The 18863-nt window shown below is 31.8% G+C and overlaps 1 protein-coding gene across 2 annotated transcripts in view; it reads right to left on the minus strand.

Moving 5' to 3' along the window:
- LOC118743033 overlaps nucleotides 1–18863 on the minus strand; it is a 191159-nt gene that overhangs the window by 9079 nt on the left and 163217 nt on the right. The window contains exons 8-13 of one of the 2 annotated variants that reach the window (XM_036475504.1): nucleotides 5973–6205; nucleotides 2409–2544; nucleotides 1784–2030; nucleotides 1583–1699; nucleotides 1060–1486; nucleotides 514–999 (exon numbers count right to left, since the gene is read on the minus strand). In XM_036475504.1, coding sequence (XP_036331397.1) covers nucleotides 514–999; nucleotides 1060–1486; nucleotides 1583–1699; nucleotides 1784–2030; nucleotides 2409–2544; nucleotides 5973–6205 — 1646 coding nt within the window. Of the gene's footprint in view, nucleotides 1000–1059; nucleotides 1487–1582; nucleotides 1700–1783; nucleotides 2031–2408; nucleotides 2545–5972; nucleotides 6206–18863 lie in introns of both variants that reach the window. The other variant, XM_036475503.1, reaches the window with a different exon arrangement.

An 18863-nucleotide genomic window follows, 5' to 3' on the forward strand; every position in this document is an offset into this window, starting at 1 on the left:
AACAAAAATTATCTCTTAATTCGACTTATATTTTTTCGGATAAAAATGTAACTGTAATCTTTCGATAAAAATAACAGTTTATTTGCATATTATTGCTCAAACGACTTATATCTTCTTTGTTCGTTGGCAAGCCGATCAGAAGCCAATATATGTCTACTTTCGATCGCAAAAAACAATTAAAATTTTAACTGTTATATTAGACTGCAAAGTATAAAATTAATATTCCTTTAAGTAGACAAATTGAAATTTCAAAAACTGTTATTTTTCATCCCGGATTTAAGACTTTCCAACATTAAAAACATCTTGTTGATCTCCTAATAACAATTTTACGTTATAATAATTAACATTTACTTAATTCCAATTCACAAAAAAAAGTATTTCATCCTACACAGCCAAACTACCTATGGCGCAATCTTCCTCTTCAAGTTGCATAAATCTAAAATGCATAGGCGGCTTCGGTATTAAAATTAAATTGCTAATATACTGTATTTCTTCCGGTTTGGACCAGCTTACTTGATACATTCGTATCAGGCGTGCTAACAAAGTTTCCATTTCCATTTCTGCCACACGCCTGCCCACACATTGGCGCGGTCCCAATCCGAATGGGGCATAAATAAAGGGATTACTGCTGCGCAACTCTGGACAAGCGTCCTCGCTCGCTTTCAGCCAGCGCTCAGGTATGAATTCCTTATAACGTGGATAGTGCTTTTCGCTGTTACACAGTGCCATATTGCCAATGTGAACCGAAGTACCGCGTGGAATACGATAACCGGAGAGCACCAAATCTTTGGGCATCGTGCGCAGATTACCCGGCGCGATGGGGGTGATGCGTAGCCCTTCCTTGATGCATGCACGCAAATATGGCATGTTTTTGGTATTTTCGGCTGTTAGCGGAGTTTTTGGATCGGGCATTATACGGATTAGTTCACGACGTAGTGCCGCCTGCTTGTCGGGATTGCGCGCTAAATGATACAGAATCGTGATAAATGAAGATGCAGTCTGAAAGTAAATGCATTAAAATATATTAACCAGCTATTAAATCTACTTATTTATACAAACAGTGTCCATGCCGGCGTTCAACATATCTATGGCCATCAAAACAGCTAAATGCTTATCGATACGCAGTAACTTCTCTAGAACGCTATTCGCCTCCGTTTTACCTTCCGCTTCTATGCGTCTCATAGTCTCGTCTATGTATTTGAATGTGATTTCCGTAACGCTGTTGTAGGCGCGCATTAATTTCTTAAAACCAGGAGTTTCAAAATATTTCCACAAAGATGGCGTCATGTCCAAAACAAAACTCAGATTGAAAACATCTTCACAATTGCCTGCCAGAGTTGCCGCATCTTCGCTACCATTCGCACTGAATGCATTCAAACGTTTATTCAACGCAATATATGTGACCGACTCAAACGCCCACATTTTCAGCTCACCTTGAAAATCATTTTTCAATAAACCGGTGATGGGATTGCGTATAGACTCAAATCTGTGTGAGTGGAATGGATTTCGATAAAAGAAATTTAAAAATTTAGAGCAGATAAATTTGAATCAACTAAAATTTTCTAATAAGCATTCAGCATACCTCTCTAAAAATTCCATAGAAATTTTGTCGATTTGTGGTAGATCAGCGCGTATGCTGGCCGACTTCATCATGACCGAGTTAATCTTATTGCGCATGTCACCCCAGCTGCGACCGTGTCTGAGAAAGAGTGTTGTTGTTTTGGTTTTTTTAACTCATGAAAAAATCGGAACTTTTTAATGAAGATGATGAAAGAATTCTTACTCAGTTACAAGTCCACTGTTGCCTTTGAAAAAATCCGGTCTTTTGACTTTTCGAAAATGATCGAATGTCATTAATGCCTCACGTATAGGCCATATGCCTTCGTTGCGATATATCGTTTCGAAATCGTCAGCATTATAGGTGAATACGGTACTAGGTCGACTAAATATGCCTTTCAGAAGAAACATGTCCCCATATCTTTTGCGCAAGATTTTATTCATCTCCATGTAGTTCAAATTGTGAAATTCACCTAAAAAATTAGATAAAGAAATTTAGTTACGAGTATAAAAATATTTGTTTTTTTTTGTTAGAAATTTAACGAATTAAAATATTTTCTTGGATTTCCTTCTGAAAAAGAAAATAATTCAAACAAGTAATTTTTAGAAAAAAAAAACAACCTGACTTTAATTCTCATATAAAAACTTAGGATTATCGTTAATTTCTTCATGACCCGGTTTAAACCAAATTAGTATTGGACCACCTGTGAGATAACACCTTTCCTTTATAAAACGAATTATAGAAAGTACTTAATGTGGTCCAAAGTTTTGCGGTAAAATACATAAAAAAAAATATTCCGAGGAATTGTTAACCTTCTACTTTTTGTGAAATCGATTGAAAATACATTTACCTCCAGGTAGAAACGCTAAGAAGAATCCATACTTGGATGGTCCAGGTATTGTCCCACATTCCTTCGCATTCACCCATTCGGGATCAGTGCGTTCTGGTGCATTGTAATCTATGAGTTCATTAAGTTGTTGTTTGGTCTATAAAAATATGACATTTTGTTGATATTAAATACTCTCTAAAACCAAAGATATATAATTTTTCTAGTTTTTACAAATACTTACAGATCCTAGAATGTTTCTATATTTGTATTTAAATATTTAGTCATAATTACATAGATATAAATGTTCGATTAGGTGGCACCCCTAGTCAGGAACATTTTATGACTTAAGCTTTCTTCAAACTCTACCCTTGATACTCATATTTGAATATTTCATATAATTTGTGTACGATTTTACTAAATCCAAATTTAAAACATATGGCAACCTTGTTCAAAAGTATTTTAAAGCTAAAACCGTCTCAAATCTCTTTTTTCCGATAATGTGACACTTATTTCAATTAACTGATGAATTAAGTTGAATTTAACTTTTCAAACAGGTGGCAACCCTACTACATGTAATTAGGAAACAAAGCCTTTTTAACCCATTTATTAAAGCAGGTGGCAATCCTCTTCAAAATATGTTCAAATTGCAATTTTTATAAACCTCATTCGTCTGACACCCCTATTGCGATACATTCAAATGTATGGGATTAATCACACTCACGTTCAAACTTGCACATCCTTTATGCAAAGTTAGTAGCAGACAATTATTTCTTATTAAATAGACATCGAAAATAACCTACAGGGTCTAATCTTTGTAGTGCGGTATGGCACCAGACAACTTTTGAAAACATCATTCTGATTCAGATTCGAATTTTGTACAAAGATTGATTAAAAACTGACGAACATAAGGTGGGTTCCGGCTCATAAACGCATAAGTGTAACGATGAGGATCACAGGTTGGCAAGGTGAACAGTAGCTAACCGTCGAGGCCAATAGGATCGGAATGCTTCCTAGCTATGAGTTTACAGATACTATTATGGAAAATTGGACAAGCAGATCCTTAGAAAAGCGTATTGAGAGAATTCAAAAAGGCAAGTCAAGAAAACTTGAGGAAATTACAAACTCACAGATATTTAGGACTTTCCCTTAGACTTACTTTATTCACATAGGTGAACATTGTAGGTTGCTACTAGAGATGGGGGCGGGATAGCGGGACTCGCGGGCCCCACGGTACTGATTTAAAATTGGCCGGGATGGGCGGTATCGGGAAGATCTGGGAGATGGCGGGCGCGACGGAACCAAAATCTTTTCCCGACACTCCCGATAAAACCGCAACCCCGCATAATTCATGAAAAACGTCGGGATGGGCGGGTTCGGGACTTAAAAATCGAATTTCGGGATGGGCGGGATCGGGATTAAATATTTAGACCCGTGCCCATCTCTAGTTGCTACTTGTTTGAGACAGCAGTAATGTATTGGGAATAAAGTTCTGCAATGCTTGATCTCAAGCCGACTGCATTTAGTGACTCTCATATATGTATATAGTAGTACAAAACGTAAACGAGAAAATACTTAGATGAGAATCTCATTTAAAATCAAATGGTGAAAAAAGGGGTTAAATTTCACATTGGCACACAACTTGCAGACAAGATAAATTGCAGATATGTACACTTTTTTTTGAAGAAAAAATGCTCCTGGCAATAGACCAGTATATATACATACATATGTATGTATGCAAGTATGCCTATGGAGCTGACCAAAGTCGCCTGAAGAAATTATTTATTTCCTTTTTTTAATTACACTGACACTTGCATTTACTTTCGCTTTATTTAATATTTTCATTCCCTTCCGTGTACCATTTGTAAATAAAGATTGTAGAAGCTTAATTATAATCAAGCGAAATAAAGGCAATAATTCTGCTTGCTTGGTTCAATGCACCCGGTTCATCATATGTAGATAAATATACATACATACATATATATATTGTTTATTCACCAGCTCGAATGTTTGGACATACCCTGCAGGGAAGCTTCTGGTTGTGCACTAGAATATTACCAGTTTGTTTTCAACTCAACTAAATCGACTTTCTTCCTGTTGTCATGCTAACAACTGATATTTTTAACATGGTGATGTCCTACGAAAAGCCAAATGTCCGGCCATGCATCAACACCTGCCAGTGGACATACTAGTAGCATCATACCAGTTAGCGGGGTAGTCGGCCGATTAATTACTGGTGAAAGGAATAAGTATGTCATTTTGCTCGCACCGCTCCAACAGTCGCGTGCCGCTTTGAGATAGTTTCGAGGTTCGAATTAGAGATGGGTGCGGAATATCGGGACCCGCGTGAATGAAATAAAGCAAAAAAAAAAATCGATGCCAGATCTTTCATTATAGCAGGTTCGGGACTTAAAAACTGAATTTCGGGATGGGCGTTATCGCGATTGAATATTTAGCCCCGTGCCCAATTCTAGGTCGAATCCGCGAATTTTTTATTTATGTTTTTTATTGTAATTTTTAAATTTTATTACTTAAAAACCTTTTTAATTTATATATTTTTTTTTTTAATTTTTATAGTTTTAGTTAGGATTTTCTTTTTAACAAAACTAGTTTGATCTATAATTAAATTGAAATAATTCCCATTAGTTTACATTGAACACCTCCAAGAAGACTCCAACCTGGAATGTAGAACCACAAGCGGTAATTTTCACGCGACGCACAGGGGATCAAAATTTGAAATTTACTAATCAAAAAGGTCCGCAGCCTACAATTCTTGACAGATTTTTTTTTCAGTTGAAGGATAATTAGATACTAAAGAGGTTAAAGGATCTCCTTTTTTTAATAATTTTTTTTTTGGTTGATAACGGTTTTAATTATAAAAAAATTGATCATGCTATTTTTTTTATTTTTCGATCAACTCATATTGTATATCAAAACAAATTGTAAAAAATATATAGGAAAATGACTTTAGAAAATCTTTCTCTATCTTAGAAATTATGTAAAGTATAAGACATTTAACAATTAACGCCTAGGAGTCAAGCGCAGATTTTTTTTTTTTAACTTTATTTAAAATAACTATAAAAACAAAAAAAAAATCAAAGTAGTTCCTTAAACCTCTTATGATTTTATTTAACTTTCAATAAAAAAAAAAATGTATCCGCAAAATTTTTACGTGTAGACCTTTCTGAATAGCACTTCTTGCGTTTGCACCACTGTACGTTGCCACAGCAAACATTTATGAGAAAAACAATTAATATAATTGCATTTTAATTTTGGCTTTTACAATTCAACTTGTAGGCCGCCGCAAGCTTATACCAGTTAATGAACTGTTATTTTTACCGACTGCTTTGACTTTTTACTACAGGGTATCTCTTTACTCTTGTATACAAACACCAATATACATACATATGTAAGTATTCACGTTTGTATGTACTCGGAAAAGTCTTTCTTTGACCAACCAGCACCAATATAAGAATCAAGGTAATGAAATCATCTGGTACTTTACTATTAACATCATATAAACATGCATTTATTTGTTTTATCAATTTGTCAATTTTTGGTATACCATAAATTCTGTTCGCCACTCACCGCGATCGAATAATCTGTGCGCACTTGTTGTGCCCGAAAGCCGGCAAAGCTCAAATTTGTTAGCCTGGCGTATGTTTGACCGGTTTGCTTTACTGCCCGTATTTTTTGCCACATTTTGTTTTGATGCCGTTTTACGCTTATGATATTCAGTTTTTGTTTGTTTATTTTGCAGAATATTTCTTTATTTATGCATATAGGTACTAAGTAGATATGCACGTGCCGAAAATATGTACCTATAAATATGTAGAAGAATGGAAATCACAATTGATGCAGCTCCAAAGTCGTTGAAACCAGCAACGTTACTGAATATTCAGCCATATATGTTGTCTGTATTTAAATAATAATGAGGCGTAGGTTACTTTTTTAATAAGAATAAATATGTAAAATATTTTGGGAAAATGCAATGGTCAGATAAGGCATAAAACATAAGTGAATTACACTGGAAAAAAATTTAAATTTAAGAAGGAGAAAATTATAATTAAAACAAAAATTACTTTAACTGCTAAAACATAAACTAGACTTCAACGTAACGCTTGATCTTAAACAAATAAACTAATGGTGTTTTCTTTTCTCAAAAAAAAAAAAAAAAAAAACAGTGCGCCTGGGCCACACTGCAGAAGTGAAACTTACGTTACTTATCTATCTATACATACACTCATCTGCTTTTGCTTGAAGTTATATTCTTTCGCTTTTTTTCTATCGATGTAGATCCCTACCTCTACCACTGTTCGTTTTAATAACGTTCATGTTATTCTGTTTTTCCATTATCTTCATTTGTATCTTCATACTCTATCGACAACAAAATCGATTATAACGTCCATCAAAATATCGATAACAAAATCGATGACAAATTCAATAAAAATTTCAATAGCAACATCGGCAATACCATTGGTAGCTAAATCGATTAAAAAATCAATAAAAATATCGATATCAAAGTCGATAAATATCGATAACAAAATCGATAAATATCGATAATAAAATCAATTTATATCGGTAACAAAATCGGTAACAAAATTGATAAAGATCGGTAACAAAATCGATAAATATGGATCACAAAATCGATAACAATATCGATAAAAAATTGATAAATATCGATAACCAATTCGATAAATATCGATAACAAAATCGATAAATATCAATACCAAAATCGATAAATATCGACAACAAATCTATTAATATCGACAACAAAACGATAACAAAATCAATAACAAAATCGGTAAACATCGCTAACAAAGTCGATAAATATCGAGAACAAAATCGATAAGAATCGGTAATTATCGATAACAAAATCGATGAATATCGATAACAAAATCGATAAGTATCGATAACAAAATCAATAAATATCGATAAGAAAATCGATAAATATCGATAAAAAAACCGATAAAAATATAGATTATTTAATCGAGAATCACGAAAATCTCTAAAATCCCAAAATAGTTCCCAGATTGAGTCTTCATTTTTGCCTATATCTTTACACATCTTTGTTTTTGTTTTTGTTTTTATTTTTACCTTCGCCTTTATAATTTTCTTTATGTATGTACGTACTCACCTTTACTTTCATTATTGTATTGTTATTTCTAAGTGTTATCCTCTAACTTTTTATTAACAAGTTTTTGTTAGATTCATTCCATATGCATACACACAAGAAGTACTTGTTTCAGCCCCAACCATTTCCGTTACACCATTTCCGTTGAACCATTTCCGTTGCATCATTTCCGTTGCATCATTTCCGTTGCACCATTTCCATGTGCAATTTCCGCTGAATTTGCCAATTTACTCCCACCCAACCAACCGCCGCTAAAGAAGTTTCACTTCAAAAAGGTTGCCTTTTCATTGTATATGTGCGTAGAGAGCACAGAGCACAGAGATGGCAACATCAGAAACTATGAGGGCTATCGAAATGTGATGTGTATACTTTTTATGGAGGATTTTATTTGCTTTCATTGCCGCATCTCGTATTCCGATTATTCAATTGGTTCGTAAGATATATGTGATTAAGTGGAACCACTCTCTTTTTTTTTAAGCGGAATAAAGGTAAATTGCAAATATCTCTAAAATGTATCCATACAAAAAAAATTAACTCGATTTTCGAAATCAGGGAGCGATTCTACATACAAATTGGATAGTGGTGTCTGGAGAACAAAAACGAAATCCAAATTTGTGATCCAGTGTGATCATTCAAAATACTCAAAAGCTATATTAATACTAATACTACTATAAAAATTTAAAGGTAAAACCGCTGAGAGGCAGCTAACATAACATTTGCTAACATAACAAAAATGTTATCTAATTTTCAATCGTTCACATTTCAGTCTCAAATAAAGCAAAATTTAATATTTTCATTTATGTATTTTTTGTTTTACTTTTATTTGGCATTTGAGTTGCTCTGAAACTTTCAATTTTATAAAGCAGACAAGTAATGTTTGTGAAACAACTACACGGTTAACTTTTTGGTTTAAAGTCGCAATATAACTGAGGTTAAGTTTTTTTTTGATAAAAGAAACTCATCATAAAAAAAAATTATACAAAAATATTTTTTATCATATAAAAATTAAATATAAAAAAATATTTTAAAACTACAAAAAAACATCCACTACTTGAAAATTCTAATTTCGGTGGCGAATAAACTTGAACAGCTATCACAATTTTCATTATTTTTCATTTTATTGCAACTAAATAGTTAAGAATAAAAATGTAATTTTAGTTGAAAACACCAATTTTTTACCGAAAAAGAAAAACCGTGCGTTTACCAAAAATGCCACATAAATAATTACACCTTTCCCTGCTTTTGTAAATTTTATTGTATACACACGCCATAAGTCTGATAAGTCTATTTGTAGTGTGTGCGTACTGTACATAAAGCTTTATGTTTATAGTACAGCTTACCACAAATGAGATGGAGCTTTTAGCAAAACTCAAAGAAAGCATTGGCGAATGCAGGGTGATCCAAGTGACGAATACAAAAAGGAAACGCTTGCACAGGGTTGCAAATTCGCAGGGTGCACTTAATTATATATTTTTTCGTTTCCGAACAAGTTTTTATTTCATGATGCATTTCCGAACAAACTGAAATTCTCATATCGCTTAATTCTGGAACCGCTTATGATAACGTCCTGAAATTTTACACACAGCAAGATATGTTATCAATACCGTACTTTCGGCGAAAAGTGATAGATTATGGAAATGAGGGCGGGCACCTCCCATACAAACTGAACTTCTCATATCGACTATGTATGAAACCGCTTATGATAAGGTAAATAATTTTGATACAGCTACATCTACATATTTACACATCAAACGGTAAGCATCATTCTTTTGGGAAAAACAATTAACGCGATTTTCGAAATCACCTAGCAATTCTATATAGAAATTGGGTAGTGGCGTTTGGGGAACAAAAACCAAACTAAAATTTGTGATCCAGTGTAATTAAATTATAACTTCTACTAAAAATCTCTCATTACGGTGTTACCGATTTGAAACATAACGTAATTGCCTCAGCCAACCGTGTAGATAATAAAGAAATCGAAACTGCGCATCAGTGTTGCCATTTTGCTGCTTTTGGAGCTAGATTTAGCTCTTTATTTTCCATTTAGCTCCGAAAATTGGGCCTTAGCTCCTAGCTCTTTTTTTAGCCCATTGCAAAATTATCTAGCACTGTTTTAGCTTCAGAAAGTTTTAGTTGTGTTTGGTAACATATTAAAATTACAAATCTGTAAGTTCATTGCACAAGTGTTGACTAAAATTTATTTGGATTTGGCGATCTCAGGAGAATGAAGTAAAACTTCTCAAAAAACATTTTCGAAAAAAATTATTTGTAACCCGAGTTTGTATGGTCAATTCAAATATCTGAAATTGCAGATTTTAACAGCTTGTAAAGTACTTTTAGTTCATTGTATAGTTTATATAAATATGTACATGCATATAATTGTTATAACGAACTCGAAATATATGCACCTTATTTAGGTTTTAAGTTTTTTTTCAGCACTTAAACTTACAAAATTCGTTGTTTTTATTAAAATTTCGGAAAATGTAAAAACAACCTTACGTCAATAAATGCTCAACTTAAAAGAAAATCTAGCTCTTTATTTTAGCTACTATTAGTATTATTTAGCTCTTTTAGCTCGTTTTTCGGCCGTTTTAGCTCCAAACGAAATTTTTCTCTGGCAACACTGCTGCGCATAGCGGCACATTCACTTTTCACTACAAGCAGAAATAGGCTCAGCCTAGATACTTTGGGGGCAATTTTACTAAAAAAACATCTAATTGAAATACCGACACTTTAATATTCTTTGATGTATTTCCATAATGATCCAATCACATATCCTGAGATTGCCTTGTTATCAGTTTTTTTTCGTGATTATGAATAAGTTCTCGAGATATTTTCAATTTGCTTTTATTCAGCTTAAAACAAAAAGTGTTTCCACTTAATCGCGTATATCTTACGAGCCTATTAACCAACCGTAAAATTAAATACGGAAAATGAAAGCTAACAAAATTCTCCATAAATCGTATATACATAACTTTCCGACAGGACAGACAGTTTCTGACAAATTCTTTAATCATTCCAGTTTTTTTTTTATACAAAAAAATCAAAATTTTAAAAGGAGAACAATTTAAAAACAAACAGGTTCTGTGTCCAATTTTTTCATCTGTGCTAAAGACTATTCTGTTACAAAAATAACAATTTACTAATGAATAAAATCTGGAATGATTTATTAATTTGTCAGAAACTATCATACCTATCGAAAAGTGATATATGTACGGTTTATGCAGAATTTATCCATAGAATAAAAAATTAGCTCGATTTTTGTAATCAGCGGGCAAATCTATATAGAAATTCCATGATAAATTTTATTTAATATCATCATCTCAGGATTTATCACATTCATGTACTTACCTACAGATAAATATTAAGCGATTATTAAAACAAATTCACGCTTGTATTTCATATATATATTTTAAATTACATTTATTCGTCATTTCGCTTTACTTTCGTAGAGTTTTTTTTTTTTGGATTTTCGATTTATAGCTTTTCTTTAGATGCGCTGAACTTAAGTTAAACCTTGAAATTTCATTAAAAGTTAAAAGAATAAATATTGGGAATTTCACATAGTAGGTATGCATACATTTAATTTTTTTTTATGCAAAAAATGTTGCAGAAATTTTATTCACATACTTAACACTGCATGATATTTTTTTTGTTGTTTTTTTTTGGTATTTGATATTCACTATTTTTTGCATCTTTATAGTTTCATAGGTACATTACAGTTCATTTTAATAATTTTTTGTCTTACTACTTAAAAAAATTATTTAGGGAGAAGTATGCTGCCTTTTATCAGAAAATACACACATAAATACATGTCAATTTTTTCAAGACTTATGAAGCTAGTTTGATAGATTTATTTAGTTTTTGTTATGTGTCAATAAATATTTGAATACTTTCTTCGTGTTTTATGTACACTTATGAGAATTTAAAGAAAAATAAGTTGATTTCAATGACTTAGATAAAATTTTTAGTTTAAGTGTAATTTTAAAAGTTTAGTTTAAGTCACATTTATACATAGTTTTTGAGTTGAGTTCTTAAAACTAACAAACCTTGAAAATTTTACACACACACATGTGTGTTTATGTAGTAGTAAATATGTATGTGGTTTTAATATTGCAGAAAAATTTGCTTGAGATTCAAGAAGCTAAACTTGTTTACATTTCTTACGCTTATGCATTAAGTACTGTACTTTTTTTGTTATATAAAAAACACACGCATGTGCTTAAACCTTCAATAATAAGCTGCAATAAAAAAACGTTTTTGTACGCACAGTTAAATAAATATATTAAACTCGGATTTTTTGTTTTTTCAGTTTGGTATTTTACAGTGAAATTTTTTATTTATTATATATCCTATATTTTGTATTACTACAAAATCGTGTTTGCTTACCTAATTATTATTATTTTATTTTAGTTAGTTTTGTATAAAATTATAAAAAATTAGGTTTCGTTGTTTCTATGTGTAACCTATTTATTTGGGTTATGTGTTTGCATTGTCGTCAGATTTGTTTGCGGGATTTTTATTTTTTTCAAAAACGAATAATTTACTGAAAATTATTTTTAAGTATAAACAGCGTAATAATATTTAGAAACCATTTTAATTACCTTCGTTAATAGAAAAAAACTAGAAGAAGTAGTACAATGATACTGGAAGCGTTTTCCGAAGTAAAGGATGTGTTCAAAAAATTAGAGAAAAGAGTCGTACGATGAATGCCAGAAAGCGAGAACGCCTACAAATTCCAAAAAAAAAACGTACGGCAAAAAGGGCCATTAGACTAAGTTTTAAGTTAAGTTTTAAGTTTCGCATACATTTTCCAACTTGGGAAGATTTGGAATGTGGCCAGCTGTTAGTAAATGAGGGTGTTTCCATATACACCGATAAGTGGGGTCAGGTCCGTTGATAACTGCAATGTTTTTAGGCTTGGATCTTTCCCATAGAGAAAGCGGCTTGCCTCATAAATAGTGCGGGAATGTTCGGGTTCCTGAACACATCAATATCGAAGGGAATACGATATGGCTATTCACGGCTCGCAAATGCAGATAAGCGAAGCAAATAGCTCCCTACAATCACCGACTTATTTTCGAATAATTCGGATTTGAGAATACACCTCAGCTGTAAATAATGATGACCTATGAAACAATCAGGACGACTGTCTGATCTCAATGTGCTTATGACCGTTACTAAGTAAGAGAGGAAGAAAGGTACTGAAGAATTATTGACGCTGAAAAAGTCTGCAGTATGTGTGTTTACAAACAAGCTCTTTCGGCAAAAGTTGTCCGTATGAAGAAAACTAAGAGGAACCCATTCACCACCTCCTGTTTCAATGCCCAGCGTCTCATAGCTCAACCATCCACCGACGGAGCACCCTTCCGTCTTTGGGTCTGAGAGTGGCATTCTTTAAATTATACAGATATTTGATTACAGTTTGTGAGGCGCACAGTACTGTGAGCAAACAAATAAATAACAATAATGGGCTTATGTCAGCTGATGCCTTGTATGGTGCTCTGCAAGATCCATCTTTTTTATTATACTCTCAGTTGAAAGCCTCGGTACCCAGTGCCGGTTTTAGTTTATATGATAGTTCTTTTTATTATAAGCACAAACTTACACTTAAATGTGTGAAAAAATTCCACGAAGGTGGAACGGCGAAAAAAAGAAAACACTCATATCTCACTAGTCCTCCAACAATTGGTCTTTTCTATCTAAGTTCAATAATAGTTTAATTCTCATATCTTATATTGTTTTAACAGTTCTCCTTATTGGAATCGCTTTTTAGCACAGTTAGAGATCGACTCATCATCTGTCACCGCATAAAATTCGTTTCAATTTAATGTGGCTAAAACGGTGTTCACATGAGGCGATTTTACAGCCGAACCAAAAGTTGCCCGCCTCCCAATATCATTGGAAGCGATTTTAGTTGAAATGCCGTTCACACCAGCCGATTGTTGCTATCAACTAAAATCTGCCCGTAAAACCACCTCATGTTAACACCATATTACGTTTAAGAATCATGTTAGGGAAGAAGTCATGATTTAAGTTCAGGTTTCGAAAATAAAATCTAAATAAAAGAAAAAATGGTCTAATAACATTATTAAAATATAAAATTTATTTAATTTCTCTAGTTCTTGTACTGTTCAAGGAATATATAGCTATGTATGAAAAAAGTTTTGCGAAATATTTCATAAGAAAGCATCAAATAACTTGAATTGCACTAAGTAAAACAAACAAATAAAAACACTACAAACCAGAAATGGTCTTTATTTTAATTAAAATTTTTTTTTATTATTTTTAATAGTTTTATAAACGGAAGTTTTTATTTTTCAAATTGTATATTTTTTATAGTTCCTACTGTTAAGCTATAAGTTAAAAGTGTGTTCAAAACTTTAAATTTATTTATTTTATGCTTTTCTAAATATGTTTTTATTTTTTATTTTTGTTAATATTAATGATATGTTTTATTTCAAAAATTATGCTAGGCCATTTTTTTTTTTTGTAATATCTTTAAATATATTTAATTATATTGTATGTGTATATGTGTGGTACTTAGATGACTAGTTGATATACACTGCCATTGGCAATTGATATGTATCGATTTCATGGTTGATATGTTTCGCTTTTCACAAATTTTACACACTCAAATATAAGCTGAGTATAATTTTTTTTTTTTCTATAAGCTAAAGTTTGCTACATATACACACGTTCTTACACATGCGGTGACCATATTTCGGTTAAATTTGTTATAAAAAATTTATATTTTAAACAAACAAAAAATCACAAATTTCACAAAAACTAAAGAACTAACCCGAAGAAAGGTTCGAATTTAATGCTTTTGTATGCTGTTGCGAGGGAGTGACGTGATGTTAAATTTTCTTTAACTAATGAAATATTGTGATCGTGCTCGGCTAGTCCATTCCGCGAGCAACAGTTAACAAAAAAAAAAAACTTTCAGCACTGCATAAATTAGCCATTGCTGTTGTTCATATTTAAATTTTTTTAATACAAGCTTCACAACACCACATCGATAGTACTCTGCAATATCGACACAACTCAAGATTCAAAAACACAAAATCCTTACTATAGTTAAGGGCCTCGTGTCGCTAATCCTTATCTAGTCGTAAGGACTAGAAGAAGTAAGTAAGTAGGAGTCATGAGGCACTCCACAGTAGTAACTTTATAAACACTCAGACCCATTTTAGAGTCAGGAAAGTATCAGAATTCTGAATTGTAATCCTCATTATGAGCTCAAAAAAGTATGAGTCCAAATTAGGAGTCATATTATAGTCTAAAACGTAACGATTGCTGAGTCTAAGTAAAAAACAAATACTTCTTATAATTCTGATTATTAAAAAATTTTTTAAGTACATTTAAACTCGTTTTTGAAGAATCAAAACATAGACGCCATTCAGTGTGAACATTGCAAGAAATTAAACGATCTTCTTTGGAATAAATAGTACGTATCCAGTGAGCTATGCCTTCTTCGTTATAATGTTACCTTGACTTGCGGTGCGCTCAGATTTCAATTTTCTATTCTTAAACTCAATAATTTTGCTTTTTTAATGGTTAAATTTAATTCTCTTATCGGGTATTTGAGCCTTTGTTTGGTTGACCAAAGTAAGTTCAATGCATTTTATGGCACAAAATTCAGAGGCGCAAAATCGTCGCTGTCTCTTGAACTACACTTACTCTATGTTTCCTTTAAGCATTGAACTGGACACTCAGCAGAAAATCCTTTTAATTGCATCAGGCGAAAATAGCAATCGATGGCATCATTCATGGGACCATCAAATGGCATTTTTTAACTGCTTCCTTGCACAAACTTTTCAAATGTGTAAATATTACACATTTAGGAATCCAAAATTGTTTCGATTCTTTATAACGATTAAAATATGCTAAATAACACTGTTTGATTAGGTCGGAAGTGGGTTTATTTCGGTTTAACAATCCAACGTAGGTAGAAAAAGGAGTGAGCGCAAGGTACAAGGTCCCGATCAATACCGAAATGGACCCGAAAAAGTCCACTAGCTATATCAGCTGATTAGATTTTTAAAAATTTTCTGCCGGTTTTAATGCAAATTTGACCCATTACGAGGGAAAAGATGTTTACACATCAAATATATAAAAAGTCGTCTTTCGTGATATCGAAATAAAATGTTTACAGATGAAACAATACGAATCGTCTCAGATATTTGTTTAGTGATGAGTAGTGCTATTGAGGTCGCACGTATTACAAACATTTTAGCAAATATTTTCATTTTTATTTTCAACAATTTTATTAAGTTTGAGACCGTTTCTAATGGACATTTTTGTGAATAAATTGTTTGTCCTATTTGACCCTCAAATGATCTCGCACCTGACATTATGGAGGTTAATGGACCTCGGATTCGGGTTCAGCGAGTCTAAAACGCCATAACGAGACGATATGTATATGAATTTTCAGGTCTATTTCTCCCTACTTGACCTTCAAGGGACCTCGAACTTTACATGATGGGGGCTAACAGATCTGGAATTCGCATACAGCGCGTCGTATAACATAAGGGATATAGAGGTTTGGTTCAATATGCAGAAACGTTTTTTTTTTCTTGTTTTTGTAAACCTGCGTTATTTGCAACAAAAATTTACCAAAACACAAATCGGCCGTCTTTCATTCTTCTTCTATTTTTATGTATGTACGTATGTAGTTAATATAGAATATATGGCCACCGCACTAGTATTAATTTCACGCTTACCTTTACCTTTAAACGAAAAATTGCACTACCTTATTGTAGGTAGATGTCTGCCACTTTTTGGTTTTAATTTTTAACCTTAAAAGTTATCTAAAGATTTTATTTTAATACTAAAAATTATACTAAGTATGAGCCTTAAATTTACTATATTGTGCTAAGCTAAATACATGTTCATATATGTATGTATATAAATTGAATGCTATTGGTAATTATCATACATGGTACTAAATTTTTCTATTAATCTTATTTATTTAATATTAAATTTTTGCACACCTTTTATTCAGCCTCTATTTTGATATGTTTTCGAATGAGTTCAGCGAGTTGGTAAAGTTTTCGGTTGTCAATAGCGAAAATGTGCAGCCCAAACTTATTTTCAACATTGATAGTTGTTGTGTTGTATATTATTGTATGTTTTCAAATTAAATATTCAATTTGAATTTTTGTAGTCGTTTAGGCAGCACATTCCAACTCGCACTTACATACATACATACATACATGCTACCTGCTCTTATTTTAAGCAGATGTAATTTTCCTTAGTATTTTATATGTATAGCAGAGATTTCTCGAATAACTTTTTTGTTTTTACATTTGCTATACTTAGTTGCATTACACTTCACTCCTCTTGCGCGTCGCATAAATGCGCGCAACATTTTCATTGTTTAATCTGCTTTAACTTTACCGTGTAGTTTGACATAAACAACTTTTTTGCGCTTTTCTGTCATTTTTGTTTTTTTTTTTGTTCTACTTATTGGATAATATATTTTTAATTATCTTTAACTGTACTTGCTTACTTGCTAGAAAATCACATTTAGTTGCTTTACAAGTTCTTTACTTATTACTTTATGTAAAATACACTCCTTAAACTATTTCAATGGAAAATTTAATAAAAAAGGCATTAATAACAATATAAACACATCATAAAAACATACAAATATTCAATTTTTTTTTTATTATAACTTTTACTAAAGAGTATCGCAACTGTTTTGGTTTGGGTTGTCAAAAAAATCGATTTATTTGCGCAAGAAAGGTATACAACAATATTGCTTTATTGCTTTTCAAAATCTGTATTTATTGTAAAAAACTTCGGTAAAATTTCTCATTGCCTTCTTATATTTTTTTTTTATATCAAGCTCAATCTGCATATTATTATTTTTTTTTCATAATTTGAAACTCTTATTATATTGGAAAAATCTGGACAATCAAATTGTTGTTCTTATAATTCATGCTCTTTAGTGGAAATTTGGTGTTTTAGTTGTAATCGATTTTAATATCTCACATCTTTAGAACTCACCTATTTGCAGAGTTCCGAATAAGTACATATGTCGCTCTTACGTCGCTTGATCGCAGTCTTCAAGATTTGAATATTAGAAACATTTAAATTAAATAAAATGAAGTTATAGTTGTATAGCTTTATTCATAAGAAATAAAGTAGCTTTAAATAAGGTTTGTTAAGAAAAAATGTATAAAAACTAAAATAACTTTTCACTTTAGCGTGATTACGAGAAAGAAATGTATTTTAAATTATTACATGTGTATATAAATTGTTAATGTAGTAATGCAAATAAAATAATTCATTAATAAACTTGAATATCTTAGAAATTCCAAAGCTCGTCTTAAACTGGAGACCAGTAGAGATAATGTCTTCGATTTTAATATAATACTTAAGCGAAATTCGGCATACACTTTTTTGTATGTTCTTCTTGTTATTGCGCTGTTGCTAAAAAAAAGTTGGAATAATCATACTCTCAGAAAAAAGTCAACTAAATATAATTCCATCAACAAAAGAAAAGGGCAAAAATCGGAACATTTCTAAAGTATCGAATCAAAACATATGATTTTCTTTTTAGAACAAAAATACATAACACGGCTTAATTAACAATTTAACTTTTTCTGCGTTTTCCCACAATATTTAAATTTTGAAATATACAGTGGGCAAAATAAGTATGTTTATGGTTGGCTTTGTTTATGGCTCCCTTAAAATCTATGTCCTTTGAAAATGGTTTTTGGGCTAGAGTGCACGGAAAAATACTGAAAATCACGATTTAAGCGGTACAAATACTAAAAATCGGGACACTTATACGTCCCGGCTTTTAAAAAATAATCCGAGTGACAACATTCTCAAAACCGCCAAAATCGGTACGAATGGTCACCGTAGCTATACGGCAAGTATTAACAACATACATACATATGTTTGTACAAAGCTCGCACTAAAATCTGCAACCACAGTAAGATTTGATTCGCTTAATCCAAAGATATTTTACTTGAAAAATTCTACCATTCTATTTAAAGCACATTCGAAGAAAATATTAAATTTGATTTCTTGGTGAAAACATGCAAACATACACATGTATATATATATAACTAATTTAGTAATATTTTCATAAAATAATCTTAAAAGGGTATTAACAGCTTAGCAGGCAACAATAACAAGAACAGCATACAGACCACGATTTTAAATTATAAACAAAATTTGCAATATTTAGTGTTACTTTCCTATTGCATTTTTAATTTTTCTCTTTATTTAGCATAAATATTTTAGTACGCTTTCAATGTTAGTAGCTTAAATTGGATTAAGTACAAACAAACGTTAATTTTTGGTAGGTTTATTTGCGACTAATAAAC

Source organism: Rhagoletis pomonella, unplaced genomic scaffold, assembly GCF_013731165.1.
Source record: "Rhagoletis pomonella isolate Grant_MI unplaced genomic scaffold, Rhpom_1.0 Rhpom_scaffold_00007, whole genome shotgun sequence".
Lineage (NCBI taxonomy): Eukaryota > Metazoa > Arthropoda > Insecta > Diptera > Tephritidae > Rhagoletis > Rhagoletis pomonella.